Raw genomic sequence first — 23480 nt, 5'->3', positions numbered from 1 at the left:
TTCACACACTATCTGCACATGTGCTCATATGCATGTGTTTGTTCTCGTATAAGTGCTGCATATATATGGATATTTTCTCCTTCATTTGAGACATTAAAACATTAATGTTTCCTTCTCTCCCTGTAGTTCATTCCTCCAGGGAGCCTGGCTGGCTTGAGGGGACTTTGGAGGGCCGAACAGGACTGATACCAGAAAACTATGTGGAGTATTTATAGTCCAGGGCCGGGAAGAAGACTTGAAGTGGACGATACTGTACTGGAGTTGACCAAACTGGACTGTAAAGGACTAGAATTGACTGAGGATAACTATATTGGATCGGCCCAATGTCCATGAGACCGCTAGATAGGAAATTGAAAGTGGACCAAGCAATTGAATAGAAGTGACAGAGCGGAGGGACGTGGGAGGAAACCATGAATTGCACTGGAAAAAAAGATGCATCCCGCTGTGGTGCCGATTGAATTAGTGTGAATGACTTCTCAAATTCTGGTGAAGATGATGATGAACCTGGAATGCGTGTGTGTGTTTGTGTGAGAGACGGAGAGAGTGGCGTGGATGGGGTTAGGATTTTTCAGCCCTTGCTTTATCACTTTGAACTGCACTGCCACTGCTTCAGCATCTTTATCAGACCTTCCCGCGGAGATGATGGAGAGAATGACAGGGAACAAAATCCAAAGCTAATGGCCTTTACCTTTGGACTCGTTAGTTCATCTCCACTGTGAATGTCTGAATGATTGCTAACCGCATTGTGGGGGGGGTGCTGGAGCTTTTCAAAGCCGGTGTTAATGATAGGGTTTGGTTGTACAGCTGTAAATGCGTTTTTTGAGCACTTGCTGTGGCGGTCGGGTAATTCCCCAGGACAAGACCGAACCTGGCTAATGTTTCAGAGCTCCAGTTCAGCAGCAGGAGCCCCAGGGCAGATCAGCGCAGGATGAGGTCCCCTTGAAAACAGTTCGTCAAAAGGTCAGCGTGAAAAATGTGAAACATTTCAAACAAGCTCCACGAGCAGATCAGTGGTTTGCAATGCAACGTAGGAGTAACATCTGATTCCTGCTGGTTAAAGCAGGCCCAGCTGTGAGGCCTCGCTCTGCTTCCCCATGATTCTTTGGTTGCTGGAAACGACTGGATCTAGTATCGTGTGTTGTGTTGATTCATGTTTGCATCATTTCAATTCAGTTTAGCGCAGATCTTTTTCTACTAGCTCTAGCTTTGAGCGTGTTCAGAGGGGGTAATATCATTGTCAAAATACGACACATAGTCGTCTGCATAATGTTCATCATGACTCATCACATATAACTGAAGCATTTTTCAGATACGTCTCCGGAAGCTGGTCTGCTTCGGGGCACCAAAGAGCTTCCTCGTGTTAAGAGTCAAAGCTGAACTTTTCCCCTGAACCTCTCGGAGATCGTCTGCATCAACTTTTCTGATGTTTCCTTTTTAGGGCAGAATAGTGAGAGAACATTTTAGCATTTTAATAGAAAATCAAATGGGAGAGTAAAAAAAAGAAAAAACTGAAATGTGAAATGAGACTACTTGTGTTCATATCTGAACTTCTTATTTATGAGAGTTTCTTAAATGTGTAATCATGAACTGTATTCATTTTGAGGTGTTTTATTGACCTTGTAAATACATACACAGCATTTGATAAGGTATAATTTTTTTAAGTATGAAATTTTATATTTTGTATTTTTAGCCTACTAACTTAATTCCTTAATTCCATCTTTGTTGCCCAGATTTTTGTATCATTTAAGTCTATCTGCAGCCTTAAATATGCTTTCAGATGTGTTGGTGAATTGACAAGATTGTGCAGAATAAAAGATAAATGTTCAACATCTGCCTCTTGTTTCTTTTTTCTTCTGGTTTCAGTGCCTGGCCTAAATATTTATTCTGTATTCACAAGACATTATGCAGCGCTTCCTTTGTTGTTGTTTTTTTGTGACTGTGAGTGTTAAAGTGGGAAATGGGCTCCCTAATGAATGTTGCAGTGCAGTTGAACGTTGCACTTGAATCACACCATTGATCAGTGGTTGCCGTTGTAAACAGTTTTTCTAGTGCTGACTAATGCTCCCAAACTATCATATTATTTTTTGCACAACCGATCACAAAAAAACACGAAGATTTTGGCACAAACCATTTTGTGTGGATGCTCAATTTCACCTTGTCATGTTTGGTACAGGCCAGAACTTTGTATCACATGGATGCTCCTAACAGCTTTTGTTCCACTGTACTTAGAACCGCTGGTACATTTGACGATACAAACCAGGGGATTTTAAACAGATCAAAATTTTGGACACAAGTGCGCCAGAAGACGCTAATGTCACCCTGCAGCTGAGATTAATTAGAAGTTAAAGTACTGGACCCAAAACAGCTACATTTGAGACCTTCATCATTTAACCATTCTGGCATTGAATTCATGTCGTGTCACGGTCATAGACATGGACATGAACTCAGCCTCAATAACAACTTAGAGCTTTGCATGTAAATCACTTAATTTGTCTGCTCATCACTACTGTCTCGCCTCTACACCGGCTGCTGGGCAACCTCATGAAGCCAACAGGACTCTGGGAAATCACTGCACGATGCTGATGCTTTCCAAAAAGTAGCTCCTGCACAAAATGCTTTGTAAGTCCTCACATTGTTGTTTTGGGTTTTTGTTTGTGCACTTGAGATGTACCTGTTATTTATTGAGCTTTCACAAGTGTTTCGAAGTAAAATATTTATATTGTACAAACTAGGCTGTTTCCCCCAGCTCGCTCAGCTAGTCTTTCTTCTAAGCAGGCGTTATTCGCCCATTTCTAGCTCCATACTGCATTCAATACCAGTCCATAAAGAAATTATGATTAAAAGAATGAAATAAGATAAAATATTTCCCAAAATGTCCAACTTTTCCTTTAAATGTTCCATTTTAGGCACAAAACGAACATGGAAACATGGAAACAGGCTTAACTTTCCTCATTAGTGTGGGCAATGTTAGCGTGACATGTCCTGGTCTGTAATATCACAGTGACCAGCCTGTTGTGGTTTTCTAGATTTCTGGAATATAATCCCGTTATCACGTGAAAACAAGCTTTGTTATCCCAATATAATGGTTCAAATGAACCCGTTATAATGAGTGAACCAGCTTTGTTTGTTTGTTTTCCCGAGACAATGAGAAAAATAAGTCAAGATCTTGAGAAAACAACCAGAAATGACTCGTTATCACGAGAAGACGGAGTAAATAAAATGTATGGATGCATGTCCGCTAAGGGCTTCCGTAGATACCAACATTCTGGGGTCTTTCTTAATAAATGAGGTAAGAGGAGGAAAAAATGCCAAAGGAGCTGATGTTGAAAAACAGGAAACTTTATTGTGTAAGATGTTTGAACTAAGCAGGAATCAGTTCTTCTGAATTTCCATTTTCCACCTGCGATGACGAAAAACAATATCCAAGTTGTTACCAACACGATGCCAAACCCGATGTCAAAGAACAACACAGATAACGTAATTCAACATTTAATCAAATAGGTGAAAATATCGACACTGACTACAGAAGAGGTGTAATACAGAAGTAAAACAAACTATTGTTTTTTGAAACAAACATTTTATGTTTTTTGTTTGTTTTTACATTGGATTACATTTACATAACTGAAATACGAACGAAACAGACTTCAATGAAAGCCATAGCCATATGTACCAGTGAAACATGATCTGCCCTTAATCTTTAAAGATAATATTTGCATGTATTTTATACAAAATAGACTTTATCAACCAGTATGAGGGTAGTGCAATTCCGTCAGGCTCTGGTAGATTTACGTTCACGCGGAGATTCAACTTTTTTTATTTTTGTTTCGTTTTCTATTTTGTGACCAGTAAATCCTCACAGCAATATACACAGGAGCCAAAGCCTGGACCTTTACAAAAGATACCTTTCAAAATAAAATCAGTACTAGAAGTTGGATAATAAGTGCTACTTAAAATGTAACTGCTTGAATACTTCTGTTTGTTAAATCTTTTTTTTTTCTTAAATTTCTTCCTCTGCTTTGGTCACTCTTACATAACGCAAAAACCTCCTTCGGCCCCTCCCTCCCTCCTTCCCTCCCGCCCACCCTCGTTTCCTTATAACTTTAAAACACAGTGAGCATTCATGTAGACTTTCCCATTGACTCGTAGAATTTACATTTACTTCACAAGACAAACATAATGTATTCAACACGTCTACCTTAATCAAACACAAACGGAAAAAAAAAAATATTTACTTTCTCGACTCGTTCAATGTACAAAAAGGATCGGGTAAAATAATTCATATCAAAGAGGATCAAGCAGATGTATTCAAAATCACAGAAAATATTCTTTTTTTTCTTTTTTACAATAGCTCAATCTCCAAAAGTATTGATATTTGTTAAGGGTTTATTTATTTCCTGATTTGAAATCTCATTTCTATGGCTCTCTGTCTCCCTTTCGCAAGGCCTTTAATCGAACATGTAGTTGAAAGGTAAAAGAGAAAAATGTATAGTAGTATAGAGGTTATGTCTATGTAAAAATAGTTCGTAATAATAGACACTGTTTACATTGCACTGGATATGTCGGCGCTGCTATATACACCTATGGCCATTTAGAAACGAGCAGGGATAAGGTTACATCAACACGTTAAAGCTGGTTTTCTGAAGCACCACCACCTGGAAACAACTGTAATACTGTATGCAAAAGTTACCCAAACAAATAGACAGTTTCATCCAAACTCCCCCAGAATAATCAACAATGAAGTGAGCGGCGTGTTTTATTCCTTTTTTTTTTCTTTTTTACAGCACAAGGCCACGAGAGCGAGTAAGCGGGTGAAAGCTGAAAGCCTGCACTGTACATGAAAACAGCCCTGCAGCGAAAGACCATCCTTTGGCAGAATGGCTGATTAATAACATGATGGCTCTTATTGAATAGTGGCTCGTATGCGTCCAGAGCCTGCTGTGCTGTTAGCTGTAAGTAACACACAAATGAGCGGTCTCTATGGCAACCTGCTACCTGGTTTGTTAATTACAATTCAGAGTTATTCGCGGAAGGACGAGTACCATTCAGAATAAACAGCTGAAAATCTATAAGGTGGACGTTTTAGGCGAAGAGGTCTGGCAGTTACAAGAAACACTGAGGAGAGTATAAACTGCTCCGAGGGGGGAGGATTGTGTTTGTACAAATGTTCGGTCAATGTGTTTTGGTTCGGCCTTCACGTAGGCTGGTACAAACATGTTTTCACATAACATATGTACCGCCAGTGCTGACCACCAAAATGTTGACAGCAGAAGATATTCCTGTTTACCTCGCATTCTTAAAAATACAATGTTTTGTGCATCTCCATAAAAACTCTATCAAACACTTACTCGGATGAAAACAATCAGTACGTTTAAGCTGGTGTAGGTGTGATACGGAAATAAATGAGCACTCTCGAGCAAAGTTACAAAAAGCACATTATGTCGAATTCCATCTGATTAATCACTCGTTCACATCTCCAGGAAAAAAGACATATAAAATCGTTCTAATACATTTGGCACTAGTGGAGCACATCGAGGTGATGTCGTCACTCACAGCCTGAGCTTTGATTCACAAATTATTTGGACCAAACTGCATCTTATTCCAAAAAAATACTTTACCATTAGAGATGAAATCCTGTGCAGACAACAGAAGTTCTATCAATTATGGGTGTCTCTATTTTTACATCTCACATACAAAACATATATATATATATATATATATTTAAATCTATTTTACTTTTTTAGGCATGTTGAGCAGGTCAACTTAATAATAACCTCTGTTTCTGTTGTGCAAACACTTTGAGATGAAGCTGATTATAGTGGGTAATTCTTCTAAAACAGCATTTTCAGTGAAATGCAAGACTTTTCTCACATAATATGCTTTATGTTTAACTATGCGGGCTACAACAGGATGAGGCTGGCTGAACTGTGGTTTGATTTGAAGTCAGTTAAAAAACTTAAAGGGGGGTATTATGCTGATTCCAAGCTTCATATTTCACTCTGTGATACCTGTGGAGCAGCATAGCATAATTTACATCTTAAAAAACTCATTTGTCTCACACTGCTGCTCTGTGCGGGCCCTCATACAGCCTCACATGACTCAGTCAGCTCCGTCTCTTTAAGAAACCCCGCCCCTAAAAGCCCACTTTCTTCTGATTGGTCAGCTCTCTGAAGCCCGCTGAGGAAAAAAACTGTGTGAAACCTGGCGTTCACAGCAGCCTGCAAACTGAGCTGAGAAGCCTGGGGATTACTCCAACATACTTTTACCTACATACTTTAAACTTCACCCACGTTTAGTCTGGACATCCAACATTGTAAAATTACATGTCTTAAAATGTGAAACAGCATAATACCCCCTCTTTAAAGTATGTCTTTGAGTGAAGTTGCTGGGATTTCTGAGTATAATGAAGCTCCATTAAACCACAATTTAAAATAAACTTGAATAAAACCATTTAACAAAATAGAACCTCAGTGTGAACACAGCCGGCACTGAAAGGACAGACTTGCAAGGTTGGCTTGAATAATTATGGCTATTTACTTACACACCTGCACCTAAGAGGATTTTTTGTTTAAAAAGCAATTTAGTCTTAAAAAGAACACAATTTTTTGTGACTGCATCTTCATTTACTGCAATGGTTTGTGGACTAATTTCATTCAAATTAACAACTCAGATTATTCCAGATCGAATGATAATAAATGTTCTAAAATATCAGCTAAAATTTCAGTGGTGTCACAAGCACAAAGCTGGCTGCAGCATCTCACAAGCTTGTTAAATAGAAAGCATCTGGGCGTGTCTTTAACATTATATATGTTTATATAATTACTATCCGGGTACTGTAACTTTTAACACAATGTAATACTGATTGGGAGGTGCCGTATATTTAGCAGATATACTTTACATGGGAAAAAGAGACACATTTAATGTGTTTGGGGATTTTGTTTGTGATATCTTTTCATACTTTTCTTGTCCTTTCTATGATTTTCAATCTACACAAGAATTTAAAACTAATTCCTATATATATATACGGGTGTTGACATTTCTTATTTGTACCATATGCTGTTTTCTCATCATGCACATCTGAGGTTCAGAAACAGAGAGAGCTGCCCACATTAAAAACACCAAAATGGCTGCTTGGAAAGAAAACAAAAGCCAAACAGAAATTGCCAGCGTGGAAAAACTAAAACAGAAAAAGTATGCGGAAGGATGTCAAGGTTCGATTCTTTTGCAATAAAACAACGGTTTATAAAGGATGGCTATGTAGAGCTTCAAAAGCTAAAAGGCACTGTTTTTCCCTTCTCAGATACATCCTGTGTAAACATTTCGCTGAGTGACGGTGTGTCTGCGTATACATTTTGTATGTTAGTGTGCGTAAGCGTGTGGTCAGAAATGCATAAAATAAAAGAAGAATATTCCTCTAACTGTTCTTTTTTTTTTCTTTCATTGGTCAGGTATAGAAATCAGATTCATATCATGTCAGAAAAGATAACTGATTAACAGCTGAAAACAGTTCATCCTCAATGTCCTGGAGTCCAAATGAAAACGTGAGTCAGAGTCAGAGTGTGTTTTCTGTATCCTCATCATCACCAAAAGTCCTCCGGAAACCGCAACAAGTGAACACTCTCTACATTCTGTGTGCAGTGGAGCTTTGATGGGCGAACACAGACAAGCTGGGCAGGTGAGCAGAGGAGCTTGAATAATGGGCGAGCTTCAACAGGCTGCTAATCCAGAGTGTTGGACAGCATGTCATTTTGAGGGAGGGAAAAGATGTTCCAAGGTGTTGGCTTGTCAGTGGAAACAGCACTAAAAACACAGGTGGCAGGAGAGAGTAAGAGGCAGGCGACCACTGAAAGAAACTGCATTAGAAACCTGAGGACGGGGCTGTGGACGGAGGGGGGGAGGGGGGGAGGGCTCTTGCCCACAAGACAGCCAACGTGTTTCCTCTGGAGGACAAATTCTTCGTGATTCTTCGTGGTTAAATAAGAAGAAGGGCACCAGGTTTGCCGCAGGGTGTCCTACTGTAGCTGGGCCAAACCTGGGACAGGATTAAGAAGCGTGAGTCTGCAGGTATTGTACTCCTAGATTAGGCTGAATGGCTGGAGGGGCGTGTCAGAACTCCTAGAAGGGGCCTGGGAAAACCGGAGGAATCGAATCAGAGTGATGGGGAGGCAGGACAAGCAAAGGCTTAGGGCTCAGGGGTGAAAGCTTGGGGCCCCTTAGAGGTAAAAGGGGAGGGCAGAATTTAAGGCATCGCTTCACAGTTTAAGTTTTAAGTCATTTCTGATGAAACAGCAGAGGCTTGACGCTCCCGTCTTTAAATTTTGGTATCTGGTTGGTGATGATCTCTGCCAGCATCTCCGGGAATTCCACACTGAGGGTTTTGTTCACAAAGGTGTAGAAGCAGATCTGGAGAAGACCCTCGACCATCTATAGGAGACATCCAGAGGGTGGGGGGGAAGAGACACAGACAGATTCATGAGAGTCTATTAGATATTAAATGCCTTCTTCTTTTTTAATTTGCAGGATTATCTTTAACTAAGCCTGGGGTCTATATACAGAAGGTTCTTACTTCTGCAATTAAGAGGTTTTATGTGGAGACGGCATGTAACGGATTCGACTGGAACATTATGCACTTAGTGGGATCTGTGAGTGTATTCTTCAGGGTTTTACGCTAATCAGCATGTAACAGGGAACTCAGCTGAACTCCAAGAAACTAATGCGCTTGAACCGCAAGATATGAAGGAAAAAGTCTGACTGGTATGACAAAAGGAAGCAATGGAGCCCTGAAAATGCATCTTCTACTGTATAATTGTATGTAGAAGAAGTGCTTGTGGTGTGTTTCTCTGACCTCCTGCATGGAGTCCAGTAGCTTAGTTAGCTGGTAAAAGCGCTGCCAGTTCTGGCTCGCGTTCTCCTCCCTCTTGACGATGGCTTTTCCCAGCTCCTTGATGTACGTCATCCGGATCTCGTCAAACACCGGCTGGCTTTTCAGACCATCCTTCGGTACTACACACACAAAAACAGCCACACAAACAGAGATATAAAGAGACACATTAGGATTTAAGTTACCTGGCAATGGCTACATCAAGTGGCCAATTTTACATACTATCAGGATATTGTTTGGCTGTTGAGACAGAGGCACCCAAAGGTTTTCCTGTGAAGAAATAAATACACATTTGTCTAATAACATCATTAAAGGGCCAGTTCGCTGTTTTTCATCCTCAATCTTATCATGCTATTACGAGGAGCTAATGCCTTTATGCTCTGTGCCTTTGAGGACGCTATCCGCTTCTCTAATGGGCCCTGGAAAACTACGTAAACGCGTCATCTGGTGGAGGCCAGGGAGCTTGCTAAACTACACTTCATCAATCTAGGACGCCCGCCTCTGATGTCATGTCTCGTTCAAAATCATCAGGTTTGAAATGTAGACTGCAGACCGGAAGATTCAACGATATATTCTCATTATATTCATTCTGTACCGCTCTGAGCCATTGTCTGCAGCGATCAATGTCCTTGACGGGAAAACGGTAGTATTTCACTCCAGCGTCTCAGAGGTAATGCACACTGGGTGTTGTAGGAATGTAGGATGGGCGAAACCACGAGCTGTTTGTACAACTTACTCCACAGCTACGGCACCGATTTCAAATGTTATTGCTTCTATCGATTACAGAGAACACCAGCTTTGACTGACAGTGGCTTTTTCCAGGGGCGAACTGCTCCTTTAAGAGTTTATCCTACAAAGAGCCACACATACAATGTGATTATTTCTATAAATCCACCGTGTCACTGCTGTTTAATCTTCAATAGAATAAGAAAAACAACACTGTAGATGCGCTAAATCCCTTACAATGTAACCATGTCCTTTGCATGAAGACACGTTTATCTATATCTGCTCTGCCATCTGGACAGCAGGTTATGCACATTTCAACATCTGTCTCAAACTGAAAATCCATCAGCAGCGTTTCTATTTGTTTTAGTCTGATCGTCATCCTGTTCTTTGCTGCGATGAACAGCACAGGGCATTAAAACTTCATTAAAACTCACTGTTCAGGACCCCAGCAAGGGCCCTTAGGAGACGCTGGCTAAACACACACAGATGCATGCACACACCGCCTAACCAGAATGCGGTAGGTAGGTAGTGGAAAATATGCTAAACTAAAGCTAACATCAATCAGCTACTGCGGAGAATGTTCCCTAAATAGTGAGGCGTGGGTAAAAAAAATGATTAAAGGGGTGGTAAATATTTGTCAAATCATAAACTCTGCATTTGACTGTACTGCAAAAAAAGAGCTAAAAACCACAAAACAGCTGAAGCAGGCATCAATATGCAGTCGTCATAACAACTATGTCAACACATCGCTGACTCCCTGTCAGTCTGGTGCTTGGCATCGTGCCCAGGCAAAGCCACAGTAACTGGCCCAGAGATTAAAGCGAAGCCACAGAGGGCAGGATCGAGGTGAATTACAGTCCAATTTACATAATCAGATAAATGGGAGATGCCACAGTGCAAGTGCTATCTGGCCCCGTCATTATGCATTTCAGCTCTATCAAAAACAGAGTGCTGACACTGCTCTCAACTCTGGAATTTTGCAGTGTAAAATATTTGTATTTTTGTGTGTTAGTCGGAGACAGAGCTGAGAGTACAGTCTTACACAATACAATAAACATAAATGGTCCCATAGGTGACTTTTTTTTCTCATGCGGATGAGACATGATTTAAACAGCTCAAACCAGTTTTGCTGACCTGATAGCATTTCCATCCCTGAGGGGAACAGATGGAAATAGCTCCCAGGTACAAAAAAGCAACCAAGGCTCAGGATGGAAATGTCATTTCCTCTGCATAACGAGCAAATCACCTCTCACTAAAGTGCATCCTTTCCCCTGCCATTTACTAAGAGTAAGACGGGAGGAAGAAGGCTATCCTCACCAGTGAAGAGAAATTTTCATGGCTGGGAAAAAGTGTGATTCAGTAATAACTTTTTCATGCCCGTCTCTTTTCATAATGCTGCTAATTGCAGAGTTCGACTGGTAGCCCACTGCTTCTCTAACTATTATTTTACCTCCTAAGGCAACAAATTAAAGTTAAGGCTGCTGAGCATTTAACCTTTCTCCCGCCTGGTCAGAGTCCCTTCTCTGATGACCTTCACTAAAAAGTAACTCAAGCAAAAGCAATTAGAATAAATTCGAACAGCAGATTTGGAAGAGAATAAACTTATTCAAAATCTAATTTTAACCCAGCAAAATTGAAATAATTGAAATGAAGGGAAAAGGTTTTTCTGTAATGAGTTTGTTTTCATTATGCACTCCTATTTAGGCAATTTAGCCAAACAGAAGACTGTGTTTTATCCCCTGAGGTGAGACGCTGAAAGTTGTACTCAATTAAAGCTGAATCGGAAGTGTTAGATTTTCAATCAAACTTTAAAAGGGAATCTGTGGTTACAAAACAAGGCAGCAACTATTTCTCTTTGCAGGGAGAAAAAGAGCTTTCTCCAGAGAGTAAGCACCTGTGAAACACTTGAGGATCTGCTCAGCTGAGACAGGGACTACAGAAGATGAACAGACTGTACTTTCACAGAAACCCTGTTGTCACAAAGCTTAGAAAGCTGGATGGAGACATAAGGTTGTATTGAAAGGCCTTTGAAGTAAAATTCCACCTTTTGACATTCTCGCGGCGTTGCAGATCATCAATCTTTACTGTGTTGCGATCCAACTTTTCACAAAGTGCTGTTGGATGGTTGCTAGAAAACTGACCTTTTCTTGTAATATAATAATTTGACAGTTACGGCGAGAAAAAAAAAGTGAATTTGTGCTGCAATTCTGTCTTCAAAGTTTTGTATTGATGTCTCTCTCGTGAAAAGAAATGTCTCATGTTTGATTGAAAAAAGGAGTCTCAAAAAAACTACCTTCACTTAACTACTAAACACAGGGAGAAAAAGGACTCAATGGACTCATGCATAAATGCATGATAAGTGCATTCCATATTCCTGATGTAAACAAAGGAAAGCCCCACTGATGATAGCTCGACGTTCATTTACAGTGATTTTCATCAGTAGATCAGTTGTGCTGTAAAGACAGACCAACAGCTGCTCTGCCAAAAGTGGGGATTTCTTTGGGAGAATTTGGGACCTGTAGTACCAAATTACACATGCTGAATTAATGTGTTACCAAACCAACCATGTTTAAGAGCTCAAGAATTACAACTTTAAGTACTTTAAACTGTATTTTTTTTTATCATTCAAAGAACTGTTTTGAACTGCAACTTACACCCATTTCCCACAAAAATTTGCACGCTGACGTGGGTTTTTTTTCAGACCCGGGAAGACCCGCTTAAAAATGCCGATTGTCTCTTTTCCCATTGCCAGTGGAGTATACTCCTGTCGGTCTCTTTTCGTCTTTTTAGCTGAGATGACAAGGAGTCGCAGAAGTTACCGACAGAGCATAGCATCGCGCGGGAGAAGGGTAGGAGATTTGCGTGTCAACACAGGTTTTGAGTTCCCATTAACCCACCCGGGTCTACTGCAGAGTCATTTGACCCGGGTCTGAGTGCCGATTGTAACCTTTCCCATCAAGCAAAAAAGCCGGGTGTTAGCAGGTTTTTTGACCAGTGGGAAAGTGGCTACAGTGTTTGTTCACAAAAGTACCTTCACCTGCCGTAACTGCATGCTGCGGCTCTTTCTGTTTCTCTCTCCCTATCTTTATCTGCTCTGTTGACATTCGTCATGAGCTGCACGTTTTACAAAGTCACCTAAAAACACAACTCCAGTTTTACATCTTTTCACCCGCGATCTCATTTTCACAGCAGCAGGTGAGCCGCGTGTGAAGAAGGTTCATCGTTACAGATGTTGCGTGTCGAAACAATCAAACCCGACTAGTGAGACCAACACTACACAGCTGAGCTTAAAATCATTTAGAACTGAATAATAAGGTCGATATTTAACAGAAGACGTTGCACCTCAATCAGTGCAGTTACAGGACGGTCATACAAGCAGACGTCTGTGCGTGTGTGTGTTTGTGCGTTTATGACGTGCATGTGTGGAGAGGCTGCTCAAGGTTTTGGAGAGAGAGAGAGCATGCGGCGAGTGTCCAGTAAGTTAATCGATCTTTTTGACATATAAAAAAAGACACATGATAGAATTAGACGCCCGTCTCCCCCTTGTCTAACAAGGAAAATCTTCCACTGTTAGGGACATGTGTGAAAGGGCAACTCCATCCAAATATTCCCTGGTTTCTAGCACCTGCTCAGTGCCCAGGCATCCAGTCAAACAATTCAGTCACATATTCATTTATTAAATTGTTCCTTCACTCTTTCTGAGCGGTTATCTACCTGCAGTAGCAATTACTAGATACCAAAAGTGCTGCAGATGGCAAACTGAAACAGATGTGCTTACTCATCAATTTGCATCAACACTGCTGAGCAGAAATTTGCATGTATGATGCATTTTGTCCCCGTGCCACTCACTTTAATACTACCCTTATGTGTAAGACTGAGAGTACTTGACATTACAATGAAAAGGCTGAGGCGGAGTGAGATGGCAGAATACAATGGGGGAAAAAAAGGCTGGTGCCTGCTGTTGTGATTTTTCAAAGAGAAGCGTGATCTGTTACCTGTGCTGAGCAGTAACAGGACCTTCATGCACAGGTACTCATCATAGGACACCTGCAGTCTCACAAACTCGTTGCAGATCTTCAGCATCTGCTCGCACTGGTCGGTCATGAAGGGCAACTTCATACGGTCTCTGAAGAGCGAAACGAAGGAGAGGAAGTAGAGATGAGGGTTGAGAGAGATGTGGGAGCAGGTAGAGAAAGGGGGGAAGGGAAGAGGGACATACAGATTAGATTTAAAGCTCTTTCACTTATCCTGTTATTCACTTCCCAATGAACGGACACGGCAGGGAGGCTTTACCTGGAAACCAGACAGTTAAATCCGTACTGATGGCTTTTCACACCTAGCATTCACTGACATGCAGCCAACATCACTTTCTACCTCTTAAGTCAATGCAGTACAGTATGAAGCCTTGGGTTTAAGGCTGTCTCATACTGACCAACTGCAGGGCTATTGGCAGTGACTTCTTGACCTTTCATATCTATTTTTATCCCCTCTGAGTTTTATGTGTCCACTGGGAGAGACTCTTTACAGCTCAGGCTCCTGCTTCTATACGCTTCCAATAAAGAGGAGAAGCTGTCAACTCTGTCAAGTCTTGTTTACTTGTTCTCTGATCATGTATAAAGTGGTTTAAATCATCGTTTTGCTTCTATGTTACTGAGTTTTATTTATAACTTGTGCAGAAAATCATGTTAAGGACCCTTACAGTTTAGTTCATGTTTTGCCAGAGAGAAAGGAAACATGTTTTAATCATACAAGTATGAAAGTGATTTATTCAAATAAATATCATGTTTTGTAATCACACTATAAAGCACAATCTGGAAAACATGTTTCTCACACAGACAGATGAGTGCACATTAATTGCATACTGAGCTACATAGTAAAGAACCCTCTGCGCTGCCTCGAGGCCGCAGACAGACGGCTCAGGTAAGACAGCAGTATGTTAATTACAAAGCCTAATTACTTAAACAATCACTGGCTGTGAAAATTGATTGTACTCGGAAGTCTCAGTGCTTACTAAAGTCTTACAAACCTCTAGAGAAAACGGGATAATGCAGAGGCTAATTTTCCGTGCGCTAGTCTGCTCCCTTAGCACTGTTCTGAGCTTCTCAAGGTAAGATTGTAAATACTGAAGGACATACGTGTTCCTTTTTAAGCGTTATATTTAATATGATATCTGTCAAATCTCCTGGCACATTAGTGGGCTTTTTGCTAATAGTTCCCCATCACAGGATTTCCTTCTTTTAACTGCTAATAAGAGACCCAAAGTCACGCTACCTCTCCTAGCTAGCTTATGTTTGCTAATGCTAATTGTCATGTTTCTGTAAAGCTAGCATGTCAGACTTTGATAGCTGAGTGACTTTTATGTCTCTACTTTAAAATAAATGTATCTAGTGTGTGCTGTATAATTATTATTTGATCAAGTAACTATTTTATCAAGAAAAACATATATTTTGTACATACAAAAAGTAAAGCTTCCACGGCAGTGTGAGCAAAACATGTCAACAGCTTTCTTTGCTTGTGGTATTGAGCGCCCGTGTACAGTTGCACTTAAAGCTATAAAGTTTAAAGTTATATTGATTCATTTTTTAAAATTAAACTCTTATAGCTTGATGAAATTAACAATTCCTACAATTGAAAATTATTTTTAAAGGACTTTATGATATTTAGGGATTGTGCTTTTTATGGTTTTATAGTGCTATATGGCACTTCTAATGGTTCTATATAGCACCTTTGCCAAATGTTGCAAAAGGAACCTCTAATGGTTCTTTGTAGCACCTTTGTCAAATGGTGCTATATGGCACTTCTAATGGTTCTATGTAGCACCTTTGTCAAATGGTTACACTTAAACCTGGGTTATATTGATAAAAAATTGTATGAACAGACTTTATTAAAGTAAAATAATAAAACAAATAATTTTTGACATTATACTCTTAAAGCTGGATGAAATTAACCCTTTTTACAGTGCAGTGCTACAGTACAAACAAAGACTGGATTAGCTTGGCTCTGCATGTAGACTGTAAGCAGGAGGAAACAGCGAACAGACTCTAAATTTCAAAGAAAATGTTGAAAAATGTATCTTGACAGTTTTGGAGGATTAAACATATATGAAATATAGCAGAAATATAGCTGAAAGCAACTTTTAACTTTGGACAGACGCAGCTTAGCTTCTTCTCCCTTGTTTTCATGCTAGGCTAGTCTAACGCAGAGCTAGGTAAATGAATTAGGCCTGGGATTATTTTAGCCTAAATAAAGTTATTATTATTTAGCCTCATTTTGAGGGCTTCTTTTAAACCACCTTCTCATTTAAAATGTTCAATTCACTCTGTGCTACAGTTTTGTCTCTGATATCTCAACTGTTGGCATGAGCAGGGTGCAGACTGCCATGTGTTTCCTCTGATAAACAAGGTGTCACAGGCTGCATCTTTTCACCTGATTTAACATGTTAACACACAGAAACTGCCAAATTTACAATGTTATATAGACAGCTGGGTGGCGTGTAAGCCAAGTGATAAGGAAATCAAGTGAGACAGACACCCTGAAATAAGCAAATGCAAAACAAAATGTGCATGAGCATAAATGCAGCAGAGCTGGCTTTGGTACGCACTTGTTGATGACAAGATCAGGGGCGAAGCAGAGCATGCTGCCGTTACACTGCTCATAGGACCTCCATCCAAGACTGAAGGACATGAGGAAGAGCCAGGAGCACTGCAGCAGAGTCATCTGGTCATCCAGGTGCAGGTTGCGGAAGCCTAGAAAAGTCAGATAAAGAAAAAGAAAGACAGACAGAGAGGCACACATACATAAAAATTAGTTAAGAATTTAGTTATTTAATATATATTGCTGGTGAGCAAGTTGTTTTCGAAGGCATCTCTCGAAACACATTGAGTCGAAAAATAATGACTCAATGTGTTATAGTGGTGCCCTATTTTGCCTGTGATATTTACCTAGTCTGTATAATAAAAAAAGCGCCACATAATGGCTTGTTTTCAAAGACATACAGGAACATTGAACAGAAGAAAAAGTAATTGTCCGATGCATCATTAAATCTCAATTACGACTCAGAGAAACACAAAACAAAATAGGACAATCTAGTTAAGCCGATGTTCATATTGGAGTTGAATTGCAGTTCAGTTATTTCCACACTGTCAAAACTATAAAACTGGAGCTGCACATGAAAAGTCCTTTCACATTACATTTGTTTGAAACCATGGCTTTGTTATGTAAAAGCCCCCCCAACCCCCCACCCCCACAAGCTTTCCCTCACTTTCACCTTGGCAGACGGCCAGTTGTGGACAAAGCACACACAAGATGCGAGGCAAATGTATCCCTCATTATACGGTCACACACACAGCAAAAAAATTATTAGTTGACGGTTTCATTGAAAGATTTTAGCAGAGAAATTGATCTTAAATCTTTAGTGTGACTAATGGCAACAATTAGAGTGAGAAGGGAAAATCTCCAAGCAAATACTTGAAGCGATTATCAAGTCATGTGCGTTCTTTCTCACGATTAGAAACTAGCAGGGCTGGTTTGAATTCCAAACTCTTCCTGCTGTCGTTCTTTATTTTTGTGTTGGTCACATATTTGTTACAACAGTAAAACTTCATGTAATAATTTCGAAGATTCTCATGTAAATAAATGTCTGTCACTATCTATCACCGAATGAGGTTACACAATGGTGATTGAGCCTATGGCCCACTGATGAAAGCCTTTCATTTGCAGAATATAGTACTGGACTGGGTGTCAGTGGCCACATTCGAAGAAAAAATCACCAGCAGCGCCCAGTTAGTGACTCGTTTTCCATCACCCAGCAGTGGTTGGTCTGCCAGAGAGGGTAGGCGGAGCTAAGCGGCTGCTTTTCCGGTCTCTGCAAGTGTTGCGAGTAAACAGTAATCTACTATGGCTGAACAAACAAAGAAAAGATCGACGACTACAGATACAACTTCAACAATAAGTGAAAATCCAAAGAAAAAGAAACAAACTTGACGCTCAGATGAAGGCAAACAGTCTAAAAAGGAAAGAGACCGTCAGCGAGGAAAATCAAGAGTTACAACCGGAGCCAACCGTGGACGTCACACATGCATCACTGTCTGGATATCTGGGAAGTGTGCTCCCGCAGTTACGTTTATCGTAAGTGCCGCCAAAGAGAACGAAACTGAGATCTTCGAGATAACCACCTAAGAAGAATCCCTTGAAGTGAATCTTTGGAGTCACTTCTTGGTAGGAGTGTTCAGTCTGACTCATACAGGCATAAAACTGCATCCACTTACAAAGTTGTAATGACACATAAAAAAAACCCGACTCCACTCACATAGGTCAAGATGCCACTGATTATGAAAGTCAATGATTTGAATAGCTCTGAGATGAAAAGGGAAACTTTGCCACACTGTAAGAAGATTTCTTTTAAAAGATAATTATAAGTGGATCACAGGAACCTCATCATTATTCACATTAAAAAAAGTCATTAACCTTCGTCGTGACCTGATGAAAATCAAAGCACTCTGGGAAAAAAAATGGGCTTCTTAAGTCAATTATTCTTCAATAAGCCACCATCTCCGCTGTTGTCTGTAATTGTGGATTCAGCCACTACAGAAGTCATACTTTTTATTAAACGCTTGCTGAACATCGGTTGTTCTTTGGCTCCACTGTCAAGAGGGCTCACCTTGAGGAAGAATGGTTATGACTATATCTATATATATATATATATATATTCTTGTACAGTTATAAGCAGAAGCATCGAAATTTCAACAATGGCGACCAAATCAGGAAACTGACTGGCTACCATCCTAACCATGATTAAATCAACCAATTGATGAACCTCAGCTAGACAACGACTCATTGTTTGGCTCTCATTAACTGCGTGATTCCTCTTAATGAGCTACAAGCTGCAGGATAAATCAGAAGGGCCTTATTAAAGTTATAAATAGAGTAATATCTTAACACGTGGCCTAACTTTTAGGAGAAACTAAGATAAATGGTGACATTTTGAAATTGTAAGTTCTATTTTTCATTATTTGGCATGCTACTTAAGGCTACTTCTTTAGTTTTAAAGAGAAACATTTATAGCTAGCAGATGCTGTGTTTACTGGAGGGCCAAAGTGAAAACCTTATCATTGTTGTGTACTGAAAGTTAAACATCAAATGTTGCGGTACACAAATGTTTCATTTGATTTAAAAGTGAGGTAACTTCCTTGACTAGCTGCATGTATAAAAATATATAATTTTCCATCAGTGACTTGGCCCACTTCACTACACATTAGTGTCAATTACAAGCTTGAAATACCACCAGTGACACACTTTGAGCAGTGGCAGGCATGTAATCCAAACCCAAAAGCAACACATTGTAAGGAGCTTTCTGTTACCTGGCAGTGACTTGGCCCACTTGACTGCAGAGATGACCTGCTGTCCTCCCAGCCTGTTCAGAGTGGTCATGAGCCGCGACGAGGTGTCGGGCAGCGTGCTGTCATAGCCCGAGTAGATGATCTCTGGCTCGATGGCCTTGAGCACAGACAGCATTGTGGGCACAAGTTGGGGCATGCACCTGGGGATGACTGGAACAGGCATGCTGCTGACAGGCTCTGATGATCCAGGAGGCCGCGGCACTCGCATCTTGATCAGCTTCTTGTTTTTCCTCGCTGGCGGGCAGAGGAGTGGAAAGAAAAGAAGGAAGACATGAAAGGCATTAATAGATGATACTTTGATGAAATGAATCAAATCGTATTTTGTCATATGTAATTGTATAGTATCGTATTCTGTCATATGTTCTTGTATTGTATCGTATTCTGTCAAATGTTATTGTATCGAATTGTATTTTGTAATACGTTTTTGTATCGTATTGTATTCTGACATATGTTATTGTATTCTGTCATATGTTATCGTATTGTATTCTGTCTTATGTTATTGTATCATATCATATTCTGTCATACGTTATTGTATCGTATTGTATTCTGACATATGTTATTGTATCGTATCGTATTCTAACATGTTATTGTATCGTATCGTATTCTGTCATATGTTATTGTATCGTATCGTATTCTGTCATATGTTGTTGTATTGTATTGTATTCTAACATGTTATTGTATCGTATTCTGTCATAGGTTATTGTATCGTATCGTATTCTGTCATATGTTATTGTATCGTATCGTATTCTGACATACGTTATTGTATCGAATTGTATTCTGTCATACGTTATTGTATCGAATTGTATTCTGTCATACGTTATTGTATCGAATTGTATTCTGTCATACGTTATTGTATCGTATTGTAGTCTGTCATATGTTATTGTATCGAATTGTATTCTGACATATGTTATTGTATTGTATTGTCATATGTTATTGTATCGTATCGTATTCTGAAATATGTTATTGTATCGTATCGTATTCTGACATACGTTATTGTATCGAATTGTATTCTGTCATACGTTATTGTATCGAATTGTATTCTGTCATACGTTATTGTATCGTATTGTAGTCTGTCATACGTTATTGTATCGTATTGTAGTCTGTCATATGTTATTGTATCGAATTGTATTCTGTCATACGTTATTGTATCGAATTGTATTCTGTCATACGTTATTGTATCGTATTGTAGTCTGTCATATGTTATTGTATCGAATTGTATTCTGTCATACGTTATTGTATCGAATTGTATTCTGTCATACGTTATTGTATCGTATTGTAGTCTGTCATATGTTATTGTATCGAATTGTATTCTGTCATACGTTATTGTATCGAATTGTATTCTGTCATACGTTATTGTATCGTATTCTGACATATGTTCTTGTATCGTATTGTAGTCTGTCATACGTTATTGTATCGAATTGTATTCTGACATATGTTATTGTATTGTATTGTCATATGTTATTGTATCGTATCGTATTCTGAAATATGTTATTGTATCGTATCGTATTCTGTCATATACATTATTGTATCGAATTGTATTCTGTCATATGTTATTGTATCGTATCGTATTCTGTCACACGTTATTATATCATATTGTATTCTGTCATATATTATTGTATCATATCATATTCTGTCACACGTTATTGTATCGTATCGTATTCTGTCATATGTTATTGTATCATATCATATTCTGTCACACGTTATTGTATCGTATTGTATTCTGTCATATGTTACTGTATCGTACCGTATTCTGACATATGTTATCGTATTGTATTCTGTCATAGGTTATTGTATCGTAGCGTATTCTGTCATATGTTATTGTGTCGTATCGTATTCTGACATACGTTATTGTATCGAATTGTATTCTGTCATACGTTATTGTATCGAATTGTATTCTGACATATGTTATTGTGTCGAATTGTATTCTGTCATATGTTATTGTGTCGTATCGTATTCTGACATACGTTATTGTATCGAATTGTATTCTGTCATACGTTATTGTATCGAATTGTATTCTGACATATGTTATTGTATTGTATTGTCATATGTTATTGTATCGTATCGTATTCTGAAATATGTTATTGTATCGTATCGTATTCTGTCATATACATTATTGTATCGAATTGTATTCTGTCATATGTTATTGTATCGTATCGTATTCTGTCACACGTTATTATATCATATTGTATTCTGTCATATATTATTGTATCGTATCGTATTCTGTCACACGTTATTATATCATATTGTATTCTGTCATATATTATTGTATCATATCATATTCTGTCACACGTTATTGTATCGTATTGTATTCTGTCATAGGTTATTGTATCGTAGCGTATTCTGTCATATGTTATTGTGTCGTATCGTATTCTGTCATATGTTATCGTATCGTATTATGTCATATGTTATCGTATCGTTATCTGTCATATGTTATCGTATTGTATTCTTTCATATGTTATTGTATTGTACTGTATCGTATTGCATCGCATCATATCGTAGCGCATGTATTGCATCGTATCATATCCTTAACACAGAAACAGTGAGCAGTGACAGACTTGACTTTTTAAGTATTAGGCCAGTGGCTGTCTTTTCAACATTTGGATGGCTACTGATTTTATACACAACCAACAGCATTCAAACAACAGAGACCTGACAGTTGAATGAATCAAAGAACAGAGCAGCCAAAAAGATACTCTGATATACTTTGATACATCAGAGCGATTTGGTAATTTTGAAAATATTTTTTAACCACTTGGTGCAAAAACATTTGAGAAAATTGTGAAAAACTCAAAGGTCACATCTTTAAATGATCTGTTTTGTCCGGCCAACAGTCTCAATGCCAAAGATGGGCTACTTTATTAGCTGTATTTCACAGACTATCAAAATAGTTGCAGTTGCTATTTAATATCTTTCCTTCAGCTTATTCATTTATCAAACAATCTTTTTGATTCATAAATAAGTAAATAAAAGAGCTTAATAGCACAACACTTGAAGTAAACATTTCCCTGCCTGTGTGAACAAAGCATCATTATTTCTTATAATTGAGAATTTAACAGCGAACATTAATCACAGCTGACAAAAGAGATAAACACAGGTGTGGATATGAAACAGTCTGATGTGTGAAACCTGAGCAAATGTTCCAACCACAGCTGGCAAACACAATAAACACACATTTCTCATGTTTATTTCAATGAGCAAAGTCAGGATTTAATCTGATAATGTAGTGGTGAGATATCAACCATGTACAATGTACAACCTCACCTTGGCACACTGTGAAATATCATCACATTTGATAATTGTATATTATTTGGCATGTTATTAAACTGAACTATGTCTTCTCAATTCTATAACAGATTTCTTCTGACTGATAAAGTAAACCTTTTTTTGATAAATTCACGTGTTCTGCACTAACTTAGAAAATCAATGACATCTCAAAACATACGTCATAAGACATAAAACCCATTTCATTTCTCTTTCATGTTTTCACTAAAAATTCTTCTGAGTTCAATCACAGCGATGGTAAACCGCTGTGTTTTGCACACAATATGTAGATGGCCTGGGCATCATTTAGCCATTTTCTCCCTCTAAATGTGAAAAACATGTCAGGGGTTGAGAGGTTACCATGAAAAAACATGTTTTTTTCCTACTCTCTACCTTTTTTAATTTCCTCTCCAGGAGTTTCTATGGCAACTAAGAGCCTTTCTGGTGGGAGTCTGTCGGCTGATGCGCTGACGTCCGTCAAATCCCCCTCTCTTTCTCTTTCTGTCTCTCTCTCTGAACTGCTTTCACCTCTGTCTGACAAACACTGGACTGTTTACGTGTAATCTCACTCAGCACTGATTTGAATAAAACCACTGGCCGCATTTTCACAGAATAACACCGTGGCCGAGCACCGAAGGAGTTGTTGTGCTTCACCTGTTGCTTCCCATGTCCCTCTGCCTCAACTTCAACGCAGCTTAACTGCTGCAATGTGTCACAAACATTCATCCCTTGAATCAGGTGAAAGATCCAAGGCTGTGGGCTGAGACCTGACAGTGGATTATGTGTTGATCAATGTGTGTGAGGACGTGGCACTCGCTCATGCAGCCTGGCCTGCATACCAGCACACGTGTACAGAGCGACACGATCGGAGACAATGGCACGCACACAGATGAGTGACTAACACCAGACGTCTCACAGTGAAGCTTTGCTTTTCTTCATGAGGTTTACGAGCGATTTTCAAGGTTCTCTCAAGGAATTTGTTAATTGGAAAAATTGCTTCATCATTGTAGAATATCTGTGCTCACATTCAAATCAAAGATGAGACAAACTTTCCACAGAGCTGCGGCACATTGTAAAGTTTGACCTTTTTTAGATCTAAAGTCCTCCAAACCATCAAAAATATCTGGCAGGATTTTTTATGTTTTTCACAATAAAACAGTTTTTTAACTAGAAGTGAATCTCCCAGATCTCAGAGAAATAATACCCTAACCATAATC

The 23480-nt window shown here is 39.2% G+C and overlaps 2 protein-coding genes across 4 annotated transcripts in view; one reads left to right on the top strand and one right to left on the bottom strand.

Moving 5' to 3' along the window:
* LOC138595647 (rho GTPase-activating protein 26-like) overlaps positions 1 to 1827 on the top strand; it is a 100305-nt gene extending 98478 nt beyond the window's left edge. For both annotated transcript variants that reach the window (XM_069666995.1, XM_069666986.1), the window contains exon 24: positions 127 to 1827. In XM_069666995.1, the coding sequence (XP_069523096.1) occupies positions 127 to 215 (89 nt within the window). In that variant the 3' untranslated portion in view covers positions 216 to 1827. The remainder of the gene's footprint in view (positions 1 to 126) is intronic.
* Positions 1828 to 3473: 1646 nt separating this feature from the next.
* The window catches only part of LOC138597786 (glucocorticoid receptor-like), a 77522-nt gene continuing 57515 nt past the window's right edge, over positions 3474 to 23480 (bottom strand). For both annotated transcript variants that reach the window (XM_069669302.1, XM_069669312.1), the window contains 5 exons: positions 18964 to 19236; positions 16206 to 16350; positions 13600 to 13730; positions 8843 to 9000; positions 3474 to 8421 (listed from right to left, as the gene is read on the bottom strand). In XM_069669302.1, coding sequence (XP_069525403.1) covers positions 8269 to 8421; positions 8843 to 9000; positions 13600 to 13730; positions 16206 to 16350; positions 18964 to 19236 — 860 coding nt within the window. In that variant the 3' untranslated portion in view covers positions 3474 to 8268. The remainder of the gene's footprint in view (positions 8422 to 8842; positions 9001 to 13599; positions 13731 to 16205; positions 16351 to 18963; positions 19237 to 23480) is intronic.

Source organism: Semicossyphus pulcher, unplaced genomic scaffold (genome assembly GCF_022749685.1).
Source record: "Semicossyphus pulcher isolate SPU_LCO1_2020_fin unplaced genomic scaffold, fSemPul1.0.p SCAF_10, whole genome shotgun sequence".
Classification (NCBI taxonomy): Eukaryota; Metazoa; Chordata; class Actinopteri; order Labriformes; family Labridae; genus Semicossyphus; species Semicossyphus pulcher.
This window is presented reverse-complemented; position numbering and strand designations above follow the sequence as displayed.